At 35.9% G+C, this 19,477-nt stretch overlaps 1 protein-coding gene across 1 annotated transcript in view; it reads left to right on the top strand.

Annotated features, from left to right (window-relative positions):
• LOC123508821 (hemolymph clottable protein-like) overlaps window positions 1-19,477 on the top strand; it is a gene marked incomplete in the record, with an annotated part of 154,330 nt that overhangs the window by 39,505 nt on the left and 95,348 nt on the right. Inside the window, 3 exon segments of the mRNA XM_045262747.1 lie at window positions 3,237-3,304; window positions 15,263-15,364; window positions 17,347-17,518. Of these exon segments, the coding sequence (XP_045118682.1) occupies window positions 3,237-3,304; window positions 15,263-15,364; window positions 17,347-17,518 (342 nt within the window).

Below are 19,477 nucleotides of genomic sequence, written 5' to 3'. Positions count from 1 at the left end.
GTGCAACAGAAATCTTTATCACAAACTGTTGAATGACCATTTGCCTGCGTGTTTTGAGTTATGTCGACCAGAGTCTTAAAACAGGACGGTGCAACACCTCAAACTGCTAGGGCTGTTGCCCAGTGGCTGCAGGATTGTCAGGTACCTTTTATTGAAGATTGGCCTGGGAGTAGCCCAGACATTAACCCTATTGAAACCAAACCTCTGGGCTATAGTTACTAAAGATTTACAAGGAAAGAATGTCAGCTCCATTCTGCGGCTGGCGGCAACTAACCTTGAATCTTGGAACAAAATACCAGCTACCACCGTCCACAATCTTGCTCTTTCTCTTTCCAGACGTCTCTGCAGTGTTATCAAAAATAAGGGTGGTCTGACCAAGTATTAGTTAAGATAAATAAACACATTTTAGTTGATATGTTTTCTCTTATCTTGGCAGGGGATTGGGACGGATGGGTGCGGTCGAAAACTTTTGAAGAGTACTGTATATATATATATATATATATATATATATATATATATATATATATATATATATATATATATATATATATATATATATATATATATATATATATATATATATATATATATATATATATATATATATATATATATATATATATATATATATATAAACACACACACACACACACACACACACACACACACACACACACACACACACACAAGCACATACACAGTCAACCCTCGGTTAACGTGCGTTTCAATAACACGATTTCTATTTAATGCGACTTGATATTTAAGGAAATATGATTCAGTAGTGCAATTTATTCAATTTAGCATGGGTTAACTTGACTTGATGACATCATGTGCACCCACGTTTCTGGTGGAAACCGCACTGGACTGGGATCCATGAAACTTGACAATGAGCAGAGCAACATTTTGCCGCGATAGGGTATCCACGAACACATCGGGAGATATTGTTGCCATGGTAATAAGGTTACTAGCAGGGTGCTGGTAACTGGCCTGATGTTGATCTGCCTCTTATGGCCCAGTTGCACAAAATTTGTAGCGGCCGTGTAATGGGTCGATTAAAAAAAGTCTTTATGTCATAGTTCTCTTATTTGCTGGTATGGGTCCATAATCTTGATATTTGCTGGGTAGTTAAGACATAATTTCATTATCAGAGTTTGATTTCGAAGTTATGAATATAATCTCTTTTAGAGGCCATTATATGAAATGTCAACCATGCACTAATGCCATCTAGCACCAGAGAAGTGAAACAGATTTAAAAAGAAAGTATCCAAGATGGTGACCATAAGAAAACTATAGTGCATCACATTAGGGGAGTTCGTATGGACTTCTTATCTTTTGTTCGTATGAAATTCATAAGTAGAGAGTGTTAGTAAATCCAACCCATGTTTTAAAAAGATACACTGCACTTTAATTGTACTATTTGAACATTTATTTCATATATATTTGAAAATACCTGTCATTTTACTATTACATGAGATGATAGAGTACCAGTCACCACACATCTGCAAAGATAATAAGAAAAAAAAAAAGATTAGTAGGCTCAATTTTCTGTGAAATATTATATTTGGCGAATCTAGCAAATAACTGGAGTTTGTGATATTTCTCATTAGTAAAAGCAAAGTACCAGAATCACCTCTGCTTTGGATAATCATTAAGAGGACTGGAGCAACAGAACAAGATACAGACTGGAGGTCGTAATCGAAGGAGCGCAACAGCTAAACAATTGGTGTAACCAGGAGGATGAGACGTTATCATGTTCAGTGCAGTTAGCAGCGCAGCTGACTAACCTCTCATGCGGAAACAAAAACTCTTGTGTCTTGTTACACCAGTGTAGCACAAGCCATTCATGTGAAAAGAGATATGCGTACTTTTACATGTCTGGTGAGTCCGTTGGGAAGCTAAAACTGTATGGACACCATTGGGTAATATCGGACTTAAAACGAAAATATAAAGTATCGTTGCGGTGCAATCCACCTGTGGGCATAAACTTCATGCGACATGGATAGGTTCCATCCCATTGAGAGCAAAATTGATATTGTGTTTACTGTATATAATTCAAGTTGGATAAATTTTAACCCAAGCGTATGATTATATATATATATATATATATATATATATATATATATATATATATATATATATATATATATATATATATATATATATATATATATATATATATATATATATATATAATTTTGAAGTAGAACTTGAATATCATTCAGGATAATTCATATTGACGACTTTGATATGTTTGACAACTATATCTAATTCATTGTTCACTTTTAATATAAGAAGAACAAAAATATACCTTGAATACAAACACTAAACTAATTAGAAAAAATAAACTACTGATTCCTCATTTTGCTGTGATATTATTTTTCTTTCTTCTTTGTTTTTTTTTTTTAACCTCATCTAGCAACTTTTTGCATGATGAGCGAACTTTACCACCACAGCGATATGTATTTTGTGATAATAAGTGCTCTATAAGTGTTACTGATATGTAATAGTTATCACAATGCAGTATCATTTCCATGTCAAACAGGAGCTTGTGTATTATGGTGAAAAAAAAAAAGTATTATTTAAAAGGCTGATGAACAAGGAAGAATCTGACTAGTTTATTTTCTTAGTTTGGTGTTTGTATTCACGGTTATTCTTATTCAGTTTTGTTGTAAAGGAATACTGACTTATGTTTATTTGGACATATCACAGTGTGTTTTAGTAACAAACGAATATTATCCGAATTATATTTATATTCTTGAACAAAAAAAAAAAAAAAAAAAAAATCATGTTACAATCCACCGGTGGGTCATATCATAGGAATGTATAGTACTCCAGGACCCACTAATGGGTCATATCGCAACGAACATGTTTTAGGAAAAAGTCAATAATTTGATTTTTTTTTTTTTTTTTTTTTTGTAATGATCATATAACTCATGTCCTAAGTAGTGGTAAGATGTCTAGACTGTACAGTTGGTGTAAAGTTTAGTCATGCCATCTTGCCCTCTGGGGATTTTGAAGAAGATTGTCTGAAGCTTAAGCTTGTTGTGCTTTTCATATCCTTAAGAGTATCTTAACTGTACCTGGAGATGTTAATTTTCTAATCCATAAGGCTAATGTTATGTTTTCTGTTTACAAAACATGTTAATTAATGTAACATGAAATACATACTCTTATTTATGAAAGAGTATCACATGTTTAATAATAACACAAAACTGATGAAGCCGTCTCTTCTACAGAACCAACATCCTTCTCGTCTCTCATTCGGACTCAAGGAAGAGACTATGATCGGCAGCTGCTTCAATTGGTAAATATATGAGTGGAATTACGTTGTATTTTAGTATAGGATCGTTCTTAATAATTTCTTATTAATTGGTGTTAGTTTTATCGTCAGCGCAAGAAACAGCGTTTTACAGTGCGATTATCCTTACTCCATTATCATGTGTAAGATAGATGGCTAAACAAAAGCAGATAAGAGGTTTTGATAATACTGGATGTGGCCAACGGTGTAACAGTCATCTAGACTGTTACACCGTCTAGTAACTCTAGTAACTGATGGGTGAATGAGCAATAGGAAAAACTTCAGGGTTTCTTCATATTGTTCACTGATTATACGTATAACAGATATTCAAGTTTGGTTCTGTAAATCCCTCTTCTTCAATGAACACAGTTTTGAAACCCTCATTCATTATTTCACTCATTTCTTTTGCTGTTTGGTATGTCTTTCCTCCTTTGATTATTTTTTTCTATTGTTTCCTTATTCTTCATCCTACCATTTATAAATTTGTAGAAAAAGCTCATGTTCGCTTTTTCGCACCACATCTTTCTCAAGGTTTCTTTCTTCTTCTCTCCTTACTCTAATATATTCATTTCTCGCATCCTTATACTACTGTCTGTTGTTTTCATTTCTTTGCTTTTTCAGTTTCTTCCAAGCTATATTTTTTCCCCCTTTTAGCTTAGCTTTAGCTTAGCATTGTACCAAGCATGTATACTTTTCTTTACATATAGGTACGTATTCCTTCATTCTTTCGTTATATTTCTATAGGAATATTTCATATTTCCCCTGTATTGTCCTTCCGTTCATATTGTTCCTCCATTCAATATCAGCAAAAATATTTCTTAACTTTTCAAAGTCTGCTCTTGCATAATTTATTCTCTCTTTTTTATAGTCTTCTCTGTATCTTATCCCGTCCTCTTCCTGCATTTCCAACACTAATGTTACATGATCACTTCTTCCCATTGGACTAAGGTATTGTATGCTGGGAGGGGCTCTGGCTTCTTCGTGAATACTAGGTCAAACAACGATGTTTCTTCTTCACCTCTGTACCGTATTGATTATTCCACCCACTGATCCAGTGTATTCACCATAGTCAACTCTAACATCTCTCTCCACGATCCAGAGTTACCCATTACTTCCATTTCTCTCCAGTTTACTCTTTTACAGTTATAGTCTCCTATTAATAGTATTTTTCCATCCCTTCTTAGTATATTATCGAGGCACTTTATCACCTCTTTGCATTTCCTTATGCTCCTCAGGTCTCCATGATTTCTCTTAGGTGGCACATAAATAACTATGATCTTCCTTTTTTTTTTTTTTTAATTTCCTGTCTTGATTGTTACTCCCACTATTTCCACTATGCCATCACTATATTGCAAACCTCCACACATATAATATCACGAACCAATATTAGCACTCCTCTTCCCTCTTTTCCCTTCCTGTCTCTTCTTCAGCTATTATATCCCTCTTCTTTAAAGTTAGTTTTGTTTCTACTATGCACATTACATTCCTGTCTTTTCTCTTTCAAATAATCTCTAACCTCCAACACAATGGATGACAACCCATCTTTATTAGTATAAGTCACACTCAATTTCTTACCTATTCGATGACCTCCTTCCGAAGATACCATTTATTCAGTCTCATCTGGAATCCTCCAGTAGAAAATTTTTTTCTTGATCTCCGTCCTTTTCTCGTTTTTTCCCTTAGTTTCATTTTTTAGCATACTCTCTTTTTATCCATATATACTTAAATTCAGTAACATCAGCCAGTTTCCCTTTTCTTGTCATAATCTTCTCCTCCGCCACCTGCGATCTCATTCTCACTTTCATTGGTCTCTTTCCCCCTTCACTAAACCTTCCCAGCCTAATCACTATCTTCACTTCTTGGTCCAACTCCTGTGTGCTGCCTTGGACCTGTTTGATAATTGTGTGTGCGTATATATATATATATATATATATATATATATATATATATATATATATATATATATATATATATATATATATATATATATATATATATATATATATATATATATATATATATATATATATATATATATCAAATAAATCAAGAGATGAAGGAGGAGGTGCAAGAGATAAAGAAACAAAACGATATACTGAAGACTACATGTTGCGAGCAGACTTTGAAAAGTTAAGAAATATTTTTGCTGATATTGAATGGAGGAACATTATGAACGGAAGGACAATACAGGGAAAATATGAAATATTCCTTTAGAAATATAACGAAAGAATGAAGGAATACGTACCTATATGTAAAGAAAAGTATACATGCTTGGTACAATGCTAAGCTAAAGCTAAGCTAAAAGGGGAAAAAATATAGCTTGGAAGAAACTGAAAAGCAAAGAAATGAAAACAACAGACAGTAGTATAAGGATGCGAGAAATGAATAAATTAGAGTAAGGAGAGAAGAAGAAAAAAACCTTGAGAAAGATGTGGTGCGAAAAAGCGAACATGAGCTCAAGTTTTTCTACAAATTTATAAATGGTAGGATGAAGAATAAGGAAACAATAGAAAAAATAATCGAAGGAGGAAGACATACCAAACAGCAAAAGAAATGAGTGAAATAATGAATGATGGTTTCAAAACTGTATTCATTGAAGAAGAGCGATTTACAGAACCAAAAAGGACATTGCGTTGCCGAGGATTAGAGGAAATCATAGTGCACAAAGAAGATATTGGAAGACTACTAGATAATTTGGATGTTAGAAAAGTAATGGGGCCGGATAGTGTATCATGCTGGGCACTAAAGGAATGTAAAGAGCAGATGTTAGATCCAATTTTGGAAATGGCTACAAGTTTATTAAAAGAAGAGAGGGTACCAATGGAATGGAAGAAAGCCAACATAATCCCAATATTCAAAGAAGGAAAGTCAACTGAGCCATTAAATTACAGACCAATGTCACTTACAAGTGTTGTGGGGAAGATACGTGAAATTGTTATCAAAGAAAAGTGGGTTAAATATCTGGAAGAAAAAAAATTATATCGAACAGACAACTTGGGTTCAGGACAGAAAGATTATGTGTGTCGAACTTATTAAGTTTCTATCTAAGAGTAATAGAAGGACTAGAGAGCAGAGATGGATGGGTGGACATGGTATATCTGGACATAAAAAAGGCTTTTGATGAAGTCCCTCATGGCAGACTACTATGGACGTTAGAGAGCATAGGAGGACTGAGAGGAACTTTGTTAGATTGGAAGAGGGATTACTTGAAGGACAGAGAGATGAGAACTGTGATCAGAGATCATCTTGGGGTAAAGTAACAAGTGGAATGCCACGAGGGTCAGTGTTTACTCGCATTATGTTTCAGTTATATGTAAATGACATGCAAAATAAGGTAACCAGTTACATTAATTTGTTTGCTAATGATGTAAAATTGCCAAGAGGACCGTTTGCTGCTGCAGGAGGATATAAACAAAATTTATGAGTGGAGTAAGAAATGGAAGTTAGAGTTGAATGCCAAGAAATGTCACGTAATGGAATTAGGAAAGAGTAAGAGAAAACCCGTATGGAACTATTTAATGGGAGAGGAACAAATAATGAAGACTAAAGAGGAAAGAGGTCTGAAACCCAGAAAACACATAAGTAAGATATTTGAATTAACATATAAAATGTTGACTAATATCAGAGTGGTATTTCAATACTTGGATAAAGATATGATGAAAAAATTGTTACGAGCATGATACGTCCAAAGTTGGAATATACAGCAGTGGTGTGGTCACCGAGCTTGAATATATAATATATATAATACACACACACATATATATACATACACACACATATATATATATATATATATATATATATATATATATATATATATATATATATATATATATATATATATATATATATATATATATATATATATATATATATATATATATATATATATATATATATATATATATATATATATATATGTATATATATATATATATATATATATATATATATATATATATATATATATATATATATATATATATATATATATATATATATATATATATATATATATAAGAAGATTATAACGGATCCAGGAGATAGCAACAAAGATGGTCCCAGAACTTAACTTATGAGGAAAGGCTAAAGGAAATGTGACTGCCAAGCTTATAAGATAGAAGAGAACGAGGAGACCTAATAACAATGTATAAAATAGTAAATGGTATTGAAAAGATTGACAAGGAAGAGCTGATGGTGTTGACAGAAGAAACTGGAAGGACAATAGGATGTGTAAAGACTAGGATGTGGCAGTGTGTTAAGGATATTGGAAAATACAGTTTTCTACATAGAACGGTGGAAAAGTGGAATGCATTGAGTGATGAAGTTGTTACAGCACATAATGTGCATAACTTTAAAGAAAAAATGGATAAATGGAGACGTGGAGACAGGACACTATGAGCCCCGCTCGAACCCTGTACAATACAACTAGGTAAACACAATTAGAGGTAAATACATCTAGGTAAATACAACTAGGTAAAATACACACACACATACACACACACAAACACACACACACACACACACACACACACACACACACGGCCCGGTAGCTCAGTGGTTAGAGCGCTGGCTTCACAAGCCAGATGACCGGGGTTCGATTCCCCGGCCGGGTGGGGATATTTGGGTGTGTCTCCTTTCACGTGTAGCCCCTGTTTACCTAGCAGTGAGTAGGTACGGGATGTAAATCGAGGAGTTGTGACCTTATTGTCCCGGTGTGTGGTGTGTGCCTGGTCTCAGGCCTATCCGAAGATCGGAAACAATGAGCTCTGAGCTCGTTCCGTGGGGTAACGTCTGGCTGTCTCGTCAGAGACTGCAGCAGATCAAACAGTGAATTACACACACACACACACACAGACTGCAAAAACTGGGACTAACTACACTGGAGGAAAGGAGGGGGAGAGGTGATATGGTAGCACTATATAGGAAACTGGAAGGGACAGAGAAGCTGGACAGAGATGATCTAGTGAAACTTGATATGAGGAACACTAGAGGACATGGAAGAAGACTGAAAGTGAGTTGTTGCAGATTTGACATAAAGAAATACAGCTTTACTCACAGATGTATAGGAGCGTGGAACAAACTTGATGATTAAACGGTGTGTACAGAGACTATAAATAAAATTAAACAAAATTTTTGATAGAAAGTGATCAGGATGCAGGACAGCAGCACAAGCCTAGTGTGGCTCTTTTCCTGTATCTCACAAGTAGGTAAATACAACTAGGTAAATGCACATACACACACACACACACACACACACACCGCGTAGTACAGTGGTTAGCGCGCTCGGCTCACAATCGAGAAGGTCCAGATTCAAGTTCCAGGCGAGACAGGGCAAATGGGCAATCCTCTTGATGTGTAGCCCCTGTTCACCTAGCAACAAGTAGTTACGGGATGTAACCTCGCTGTCCCGGTGTGTGGAGTGTGTTGTGGTCTCAGCCCTACCAGAAGATCGGTCATGAGCTCTAAGCTCGCTCCGTGATGGGGAAGACTGGCTGGGTGACCAGCAGGTAACCTTAGTGAATTACATACACACACACACACACACACACACACACACACACACACACACACCGCGTAGTGTAGTGGTTAGCACGCTCGACTCACAATCGAGAGGGTCCGAGTTCGAGTCCCGGAAAGCGGCGAGGCAAATGGGCAAGCCTCTTAATGTGTAGCCCCTGTTCACTTAACAGTAAATAGGTACGGGATGTAACTCGAGGGGTTGTGGTCTCGCTTTCCCGATGTGTGGAGTGTGGTATGGTCTCAGTCCTACCTGATGATCGGTCACTACGAGCTCTGAGCTCTTTCCGTAGAGGAAAGATTGGCTGGGTGACCAGCGGACGACCGTGGTGGTGAATAGCACACACACACACACACACAGACACACACACACACACACACACACACACACACACACACAAAAGGGAGAAAAAAAAAGGAGAATCATAGTCACGTATGTGCCACCTACGACAAATATATGAAGAAAAGAACATAAGGAAATACAAAGGGGAGTGATTAAGTGCTGAGATAATATAAGAAGAGATGAAAAATACTATTAGTAGGAGACTTCAACAGCAAAACAGCAAACTGGAGAAAGATGGAAGTGATGGGTAATGCTTGATCGTGGAGCAAGATGTTACAGTTAGCTGCGATGAATACGCTGGATCAGTGGGTGGAAGAATAAACATGGTGCAGAGGGGAAGAAGAACTATCATTACTTGGCCTAGTATTCGCAAAGAAGCCTGAGCCCCCTATTATCATACATTATCAGAGTCAAATGGGAAGAAGTGACCATGTAACATTATAGTATTAGAAATGCAGGAAGAGGATGTGCTAAGATATAGGGAGGACTAAAAAAAAAAGAGAGACTAAATTAAGCAAGAGCAAATTTTGAAATGTTAAGACAATTTTTTGGTGACATAAAATGTAGGAACATTATGAACAGAAAGACTGTACAGGAAAATTATGAATTATTCCTAGAGAAGTATAACGAGGGAGTGAAGAAATACGTACCTATCTATAGAGTAAAGAAGGGTATAGAAGCTTGGTACAATGGCAGATGTATAGAAATTAAGAGGGAAAAAGATAAAGTTTGGAAGATACTCAAAAAGCAGAGATATAAAAACAACAGACAGCGGTATAAGGATGCAAGAAATTAATATATTAAAGTAAGGAGAGAGGAAGAAAGAAACTTTGAGAAAGATGTGGTGCAGAAAAGCGAAGATGAACCTAAGCTTTTCTACAAGTATATAAATGATAAGGTGAAGAATAAGGAAACAATAGAAAAATAGTTAAAGATGGGAAGACATACCAAACAGCAGAGGAAATGAATGAAATAATAAATGACAGTTTCAAGACTGTTTTCACTGAAAAAGAGTATTTTACAGAACCAAATAGGACAAGGCTTGTAAGAAATCATAGTGCACAAAGAAGGAATTGGAAGACTACTGGAAAATTTGGATGTCAGAAAAGCGATAGAGCCGGATGGTGTGTTGGGCTGGGCACTAAAGAAATGTAAAGATGAATTGTTAGAACCAGTTTGGGAAATGGTTACAAGGTCACTAAGGGATGAGAGAGTACCACAAGAATAGAAGAGATTTAACATAATCCCAATATTTAAAGGAAGAAAGTCAACTAAGCCATTAAATTACAGACCGGTGTCACTTACAAGTGTTGTGGGTAAGATATGTGAAATTGTTATCATAGAGAAATGAGTTATATATCTGGAAGAAAAACAAGTTTATGTCGAACAGACAACTTGGGTTCAGGACAGGAAGGTCATGTGTGTCGAATTTAAGATTCTACTCAAGAGTAGTGGAAGGACTGGAGAGTAGAGATGGATGGGTGGACTCTGTGTACTTGGTTATGAAAAAGGCTTTTAATAACGTTCCTCAGAACAGACTACTTTGGAAATTGAAGAACAGGAGGACTAAGAGGAATAATATTAGATTGGATAAGAGATTACTTGAAGGACAGAGAGATGAGAACTGTGATCAGGTATACATACTCATCTTGGAGTAAAGTATCAAGTGGAGTGTTATTCCCCACTATGTTCCAGGTATATGTAAACGACATACAGTATGGCGTGACCAGCTATATTAATTCATTTGCTGATGATGTAAAATTGTTAATAATAATTAAGACCCGAGAAAACTGTTCACTATTACTGGAAGATATATACAAAATCTATGAGTGAAATAACAGGTTGAAGTTAGAATTCAATGCCAAGAAATGCCATGTAACAGAACTCACAACTCGGTTTCAGAAAAATAAGATCATGCATAACAAATTTACTAAATTTTTATCCAATAGTAATACTCGTAGCTGAAGTACAAGAGAGAGATGCATGGTTTGACATAGTGTATTTGGACATTAAAAAGGCCTTCGATAGAGTGCCACATAGAAGACTGCTTTAGAAAATGGAACACATCGATGGAATAAAAAGAAATATCTTAGACAGAATGATTGACTACCCAACAGATAGGGAAATGAGAACAATGATAAGAGACACCCCTTCTAGTTGGAGCAGAGTCACTAGTGGCATACCATAGAGTTCAGTGCTGGCACCAATTATGTTCTAAGTATATATAAACAATATGCAAAAGTTTCATAAATATGTTTGCAGATAACGCGAAACTTTTGAGAATAGTTAGGAACATCGAAGACTAGGGAATTGCAGAAAGATATTAACAAGACCTGGAAGTGAAGCCAATAGAGGAAATTAGAATTTAATACCAGGAAAGGCCATATAGTGGAAATGGGTAAAAGTTATAGAAGACCTACGTGGGAATACAAAATGGGAAAAGAAATTATAATGAAAAGTACTGAAGAAAAAGAGCTGAGAGTGGTTATACAAGACACCGTGACTCCAGAAAGACACATAAATGGGTTATCTGCTTCAAAATACAGGACACTAACTAACATCAGGGTGGTGTTTCATTACATAGATGAGAGTATGATGAAAAATATCATAAAGAACTAGACTAGAATATGCAGCAGTGGTGTGGTCACTATAAAAGCAGAAAGACATCAAGAGAATAGAAAAAATCCAAAGGATTGCTACAAAGATGGTGCCAGAAATAAAGTATCTTCCCTATGAAAAAAGACTGAAGGGAATGGAACTACCATCTTTGAACAACAGACGGTAAAGAGGAGATCTAATAACGATGTATAAGTTAGTAAACCACATGGAAAAATAGATAGACAGGACGTATTATCACTGACGGTGGATGGAGATAAGAAAACAAAAGGACACTCCAATAAGATTAAGAAAATTCAGACCAAGAACAATTAAAAAGTTTAGTTTTCCAAACAGGATGTTGGATATTTGGAACGGATTGAGTGAAGAAATTGTAGCAGCAGAAAGTGTGTACAAGTTTATGGAAAAGTTGTATAAATATGAATATGGAGAAAGGGTACTATGAGGTCCGTTTGAAACCTGTAACATACAACTAGGTAAATGCAACTAAGTAAATACACACACACACACACACACACGCCCGGTAGCTCAGTGGTTAGAGCGCTGGCTTCACAAGCCAGAGGACCGGGGTTCGATTCCCCGGCCGGGTGGAGATATTTGGGTGTGTCTCCTTTCACGTGTAGCCCCTGTTCACCTAGCAGTGAGTAGGTACGCGATGTAAATCGAGGAGTTGTGACCTTGTTGTCCCGGTGTGTAATGTGTGCCTGGTCTCAGGCCTATCCGAAGATCGGAAATAATGAACTCTGAGCTCGTTCCGTAGGGTAACGTCTGGCTGTCTCGTCAGAGACTGCAGCAGATCAAACAGTGAAACACACACACACACACACACACACACACACAGATTGCCTCATAGCCCAATGATAAAAGGGGCCTAGTTTGTTTACTACCATGGTTTACATAGGTTTGAACCTCCACTAGTGGTCATCTATGGGATTTTTCTGCTGTTAGGCTGAGCAGTTAATGTCTCCCCTGACTAAGGATGGATCATGTGATGCGTGAAGTCACAGTTTTATCCAAAGAATGAGAATAATAAGATCTGCATTGAGAGGGTGACAGTTGGTAGTTGTAGATCTGCTTGCGATTAAGCCTTGATGGTTAAAACACTGTGGAGACACTGGAGAGTAGATATGGGAACACAAAGTAGTTTGGTGCCTGTTGCCACACTGATGCACTGCCACTTCAGTGTGCGATCTTAATGGGAATTACAGACTTCGAGGAGGTATTTTGGGTAGGTTACTTCCTATTTGAAAGCCTACCTGTTAGTGAACCGTTACCCCGAATGTAAGTCCTTCCTACACTAGGACCGTGGCCAGGATTTGAACCCATGCACTTAGGGATCCTATCCCGCACACACAATGATAAAAATTACTATATAACAATAATAATGAATATATTATTATTATTATTGTTAATATCATCATCATCATCATAATGATAATAATAATAATAATAATAATAATAATAATAATAATAATAATAATATTATTATTATTATTATTATTATTATTATTATTATTATTATTATTATTATTATTATTATCATTATTATTATTATTATTATTATTATTATTATTATTATTATTATTATCATTATTATTGTTATTACAATTATTACTATTATCATTGTTATTATTATTAGTGTCATTATCATTATTATTATTATTACTATTATTATTATTATTATTATCATTATTGTTATTATTATTATTGTTATTATTATAATCATTATTATTATATTATTATTATTATTATTATTATTATTATTATTATTATTTTATTATTATTATTATTATTATTATTATTATTATTATTATTATTATTACCATTCTTCTTATTTTATTACTATTATCATCATCATTATTGTTATTATTAATGATGAATATGATGGCAGTAATCTCATATTGGTGTCAGAAATAGGCACTGGAAGATTTGAATGCATGTGTTATGCCTCCATATCCCATAATTATGACACCTTGAATACTTCACATGAATACTGAATCTTTAACATGGCAGGCCGTAACAGGCCGAGAATCGAACTATTAATCAAGAAAACAGGAAAAAAAAAAAAATAAACACGTGTGACAGCAGGACCTCAGGAATTCTCATGTCTTAAGTCAATTTTAGAAACCTTTGTACTCCTGATTGCTAAACACTGTCCTCCTTATACTCAATTTTCTGACGGTTGGATTTATAAGTTTAAGGAACTCCACAGAATTCCAGTGTTAGATGTGTTATGTGTTCAGTTTCAATATTATTTTGTATTATACAATATATTATGGCATTTTAAATTGATTTGCGGGTTGTATTTCCTGATGGTCCGGAAAGTCTAATGGTCTGGATGTCCCATGTACTCCTCCCTTCCGGATTAAAAACTTTGACTTTATATCCTTCTTGTTAGAAGTATGATTGTAATAATAATTTTTGATAAATATTAATTGACATTAATAAAGTTTACATAATATTTTGTAGTGTCTTCATTGCTGTGGTTTATCTTAAATGTATCTATGCCACTGAAGATTAGTGCAAATTTAGAAGGCTTTTTAAAGTTTGTGGTCATGGTAGGTTTGATATTAATGAAAGGGATCGCAGACTAAAACATTTAGGAAACTGTTTTAGATCTAGCAGTTTACTGTATGCTAAAAACAAGTAAGATTTCTCAGTTTCTTTTTGACCAACCAAGCTAACACAAGGCAAGTGTTTTCTGTAGACTGGAATCCTGTCTCCTCCACTATCAACTATCAAAATTATGTTTAATTTATAGAATTTTCAGCAATGCTACCTTTATTGTATTGTTAATGTCACATACAGTCATGTTACACACTTGATATTGTTATACTTGCCGCATTGAGAAATGGCCATTAGGGCGTGGCTAGAAGATTCCCCCAGTGTAGCAGCCATTATCACCGTCTACTTCGTTCTTCAACCCTGCTCCACCTCATTTACTCCTTGCTTCGTCTTTCCTTCTTTCTTTGTGTTTCTATATAAATTGGTGCATTTCTGAAGTTATTTCCGAAATTATTATAATTTTTGTTCCGCATCTCCTCTGAGATAAAAATCAAAGCTTGTTTTCTCCATAAAGGTTTCGTTTCTCGCAGTCGTACGTGGCATATGAGCAGGAGAGAGCGACATTACCGTTTTCCTTCCTTGAGTTTTCAGAGAGAGAGAGAGAGAGAGAGAGAGAGAGAGAGAGAGAGAGAGAGAGAGAGAGAGAGAGAGAGAGGCAGGCCAATGATCTCTGGAGATGCAGCAACACTGGGGGAGTCCCCATTTTCCACACCCTAGCGGCCATTTCTCGGTGCGGCGAGTATAGTTTATTTCCCGTGGAATACAGTAGCACATAAGATAAACTATGTGGACTTTGAGGTGATGAAAATGTAGAATTATGTTGCCGAATAAATCCAAAACATTTGATCTAGATTTGCAATGTCATAAGAAACGTTGGGTATTTCATGATATAACAAAACTAATGATTTTTATACTTTCAGGTACTCCATGCTGAAGCTCACAGGTCACCAGGCTAAAGTTGAAAGCAAGAAATTGGAAGAAGTCATCGAAGTAGATGTCCAAAGAGAAGGAGGAGCAGCAAGGTAAGGAACAATTCAAATTTTTAAATACAGGACAGTGCTCTAATAAAAATGAAGAAATATATACGAGTACCCGTCTGGGGAGGAGACTATCTGTTCACAGGTTTGACTTCTCTTTTGGTATGGATCTTAAGTGTCTTGATAACCCCTTCAATTTTTCTTCACTAACTTCTGCAACATTTGCAGCTTTAGATTTACTTTTCAAACAGTACTACACCTCTTCTCTATTAAATCCTATATTCATTTCCTAACTAAAATATAGGTATCTGAGCCCTTTTTTTGTTCCCTTCTACTGTATCCTCATTTTTAATCCAAAGTTGGATGTTGTGTTTGTGTAGAACAATCTAACTTGTTTTTGTGGACAAGGTATAAAATCTTCCAATTTTTTTTTTCAATATCTTGCTATGACTATGGAGTCACTCTCTCAATTAATTTCTCTGACTATAAAGAAAAAAAAATTCTTTAGACTTATTAACTTGCAAAGTGGAACACATTCTTTCTGCAGAGTTTTCCATTCTTGGAAGCTTCAATGATTAAATTTGGGTTTCCTCTCCAATAACGTACTATCTTTGTGAATTAAGCTTATTTTGTTATCTTCCAAAGCATCCAGCAATTAGTGCGACATGCTACTCGCTTTCCTGACCGTGCTGGAGACATGTTCAACATTTCTAACTTTTTTCCTAACTTTGAATCCTGTTTATGGTATTTATGGTCAGGCCCCTATTCCAAACCCATGAGACTTCATCAGGATCCCTAAGACGAATGTGTCTCTGGGTTGTTGGTTGATGAGATATTATTCAGATTTTCCTTGGAATGACTTCTGCTTTTGTGTTAGGAATCCATCTCCATGTGCTGAGCACATAGCAAAAATCATAGTGTCTGGCAGAAAGACTTGTATTCTTCACACCTTCTTTCAAGCCTACATCTTCCAAACTACGGTTAACTCACTCCTACTAATCTTAATTTTTTTTTTTTTCTTGAAGATTTGTACACACTTATCACTTCACAACTTTATCTGATCACCAGTATGGGTTCCACTGAGACTATTCTACTTATAATCTGGTCTCCCTTACTGAGTCTTGGTCATCTTCTTTAGGAATACTGGTAAAGTTTTTATTGTTACCTTAGACCAGGGTTTCTCAACCGGGGTTCCCCGCAACCCTAAGGTTCCGCAAAAGGTCCCTAAGGGTTCCGCAAGAACAAGTGAGATAAGCTAATGCGCTTTTGACTTTCTATTGAATTTCATATACCTAATGTAACTAAACAAGCACAATATTTCATTGATTATTGTAATATAATATTATTTTTCCTTAAACCAGTTATTCAAAAAATTATATTAGGATATTTGTCAAGTGAAATACGATGAAAATAAAATGAGAAATATATGGTATATAATTTGATTTTTGCGCAAGCGCTCCTTGAGACTTGTAATTTATTTTAAGAGTTATGCAAGGGTAAAAAGGTTGAGAAACGTTGCCTTAGACATATCAAAAGCTTTCCATATAGCCTGACACAAAACTTTGAATTACAGACTACGATCCTATGACTTCCTTTCTTAAATCTGTAACTTCATCTCGAGTTTCCTTTCTGACCGTTCTGTTGCTGCTGTGTTAGTGCACTTAGCTCACAACCGAGAAGGCCCAGGTTCGAGTCCCGACTACAGCGAGGTAAATGGCAAGCCTCTTAATGTGTAGCCCCTGTTCACCCAACAGCAACTAGGTACAAAATGTAACTGTAGGGATTGTGGCTTTCCTGTGACGGAGGGTAGTGTGTGATATGGTCTAAGTCCTACCTGCAGATTAATCAGTACGAGTACAAGCTCTCAGCTCTTTCCGTAGGGCAACGGGTGGCTAGGTAACCAACAGACGACCTAGGTAAACACATACAAACACTTTCCTTATGAAATAGCAGTCTTTATTTAACAGTCAATTGAATATATCTCAAAACGTATATGATTGGTGGGTTAATCTTAATGTTCCATTTAGTTACACAGCACCTAAGGGAAAGAACAAGAAATCTACAGGGCGAAAGAAGTATCCCGGGAAAAAGCGTCCACCCACGGCTCCTCTCACTGTTGCCCCGATCCAGGATACTCTTTTCATAGTCACCCGCTCATTAGATGACCAACAGTGTAAGGATAAACATTTTACTATGAAGGTAAGTAGGTGTGTGTGTGTGTGTGTGTGTGTGTGTGTGTGTGTGTGTGTGTGTGTGTGTGTGTAAGTAAGTAAGTAAGTAAGTAAGTAAGTAAGTAAGTAAGTAAGTAAGTAAGTAAGTAAGTAAGTAAGTAAGTAAGTAAGTAAAGTTTATTGCTGTTAGCAAATACATAGAATACTATAATCTATCACTTCAGCAACAGTCTGTCGAGCCGTAGCTCCCTAACAGACCGAACATCTATGTTTATGATACTCATATACACACACTTACCCACATACATACATTCATAATCACATACCTATATATACACACTTACACATACATATATACACACTTGTATATATACATACCCATACATAAATACCCGCACATGTATACATACCTATACACATATATACACACTCTTACACATATATATACATACACATACGTATACACACATACATAAACGTACCTACATATACATGAAAATGGCAACAATGGTGATAATTGTAGTAATAATAATAATAATAATAATAATAATAATAATAATAATAATAATAATAATAATTAATAATAATAATGACATATGTATACACACACATACACGTACCTACATACATGTACATTGTACGTAAATGGCAACAATAATGATAATTGTAGTAGTGATAATAATGTGTGTGTGTGTGTGTGTGTGTGTGCGCGCGTGTAATTCACTTTGGTCTTCAGGGTCCAGTATTGCAATTCTTGTCTTTCTCCTCATCTGAAGATTCATCACAACCTATTATCCTGTTCAGCTGGTACAATTCCTATATTATTTCTACAAAGCTGCCTGCTTCTAACACCTGAGTAAAAAAGACTGACGTATGAAGTCCTACAAATACAAGGCATAGCATAAAATTAGTCGGAAGAACTCATGCACAGCCAAACTCATTACTTACCTACTTTAGTCTACCATTACATCTTATTTTGTTAAAGTAAAAATTATAGTAAATATTAGGATGAACTATTATAAATGATTCTTTGCACAGGCCAGAGAACCTACGAGAAAAATTACTTACAATCATTTCATGCCCTAACGTCAGTAACATACTTCATATCATAATGTCAGTAACCATATGACTAACATGACCAAAACGTCACGTACATATAATTGGTCACAAATTACAAATTTCAACAGAAACCGAGGAATCATATTATTTCCAACGATCTAAAAAACATTTACAATTCAGAAAAAAATATATAAAGACAGTCACATACCTGATTATTCATCCATGACTGAAAAACAATGGAGGAAATTCGAAGACACATCTCTATTATGGCCAGCAGCTGACTGAAAAATTGGCGCGCAAATACTCAACCAATCAACATCCAGGTGCTCTTCTCAGAGAGAGAGAGAGAGAGAGAGAGAGAGAGAGAGAGAGAGAGAGAGATTCTGATTCTGATTCTTAACTTTTATTCTCAAGATGTAATATGGTACAATACATGTGAAAGGACTAGGGTTTAGTGCATGAGATTATGTACATTTCTGTTTATTTATCAATATCACAAAATTTTGGATAGGCACTTAGTGTTTCTGTTAGAATGTTCAGAAAGTGTTTTGCAAGGTCAGGTAGTGTTGGGTTCGATATATTGCACTTTTCATGGAGTGTTTACACATTCACAATCGCGTAGATAGTGTTCAAGTTTGTGTCCGTTTTGTACATCACACAGGCGGCACCGTCTTTTCTCCTCTGGCGTGGCGATCCCCAACTCCCAGGCGCAGTACCGGGTAGCCAAGCCTTATCCTGGACCTCACCAGCTCGAGGCGTCTGGTGGTGTGGGCGGGGCGGGGCAGACGGGGGTCGTCCGTGTCCACCACCCCCATCCAGCGTGCGCTAGTACTGTCACCGTGTTGTGCTTCACTCTCCCGTTGAAGGCGCCTCCTCTCCGCTTGCTGTCGCGGAGTTGTTGTCGGAGTTGTTGGCGGGTCCTAGGGAT

Source organism: Portunus trituberculatus, chromosome 25 (assembly GCF_017591435.1).
Source record: "Portunus trituberculatus isolate SZX2019 chromosome 25, ASM1759143v1, whole genome shotgun sequence".
Classification (NCBI taxonomy): domain Eukaryota; kingdom Metazoa; phylum Arthropoda; class Malacostraca; order Decapoda; family Portunidae; genus Portunus; species Portunus trituberculatus.
The sequence above is the reverse complement of the archived record's forward strand: the minus strand, read 5'-3'. Positions and strand labels throughout refer to the sequence as shown.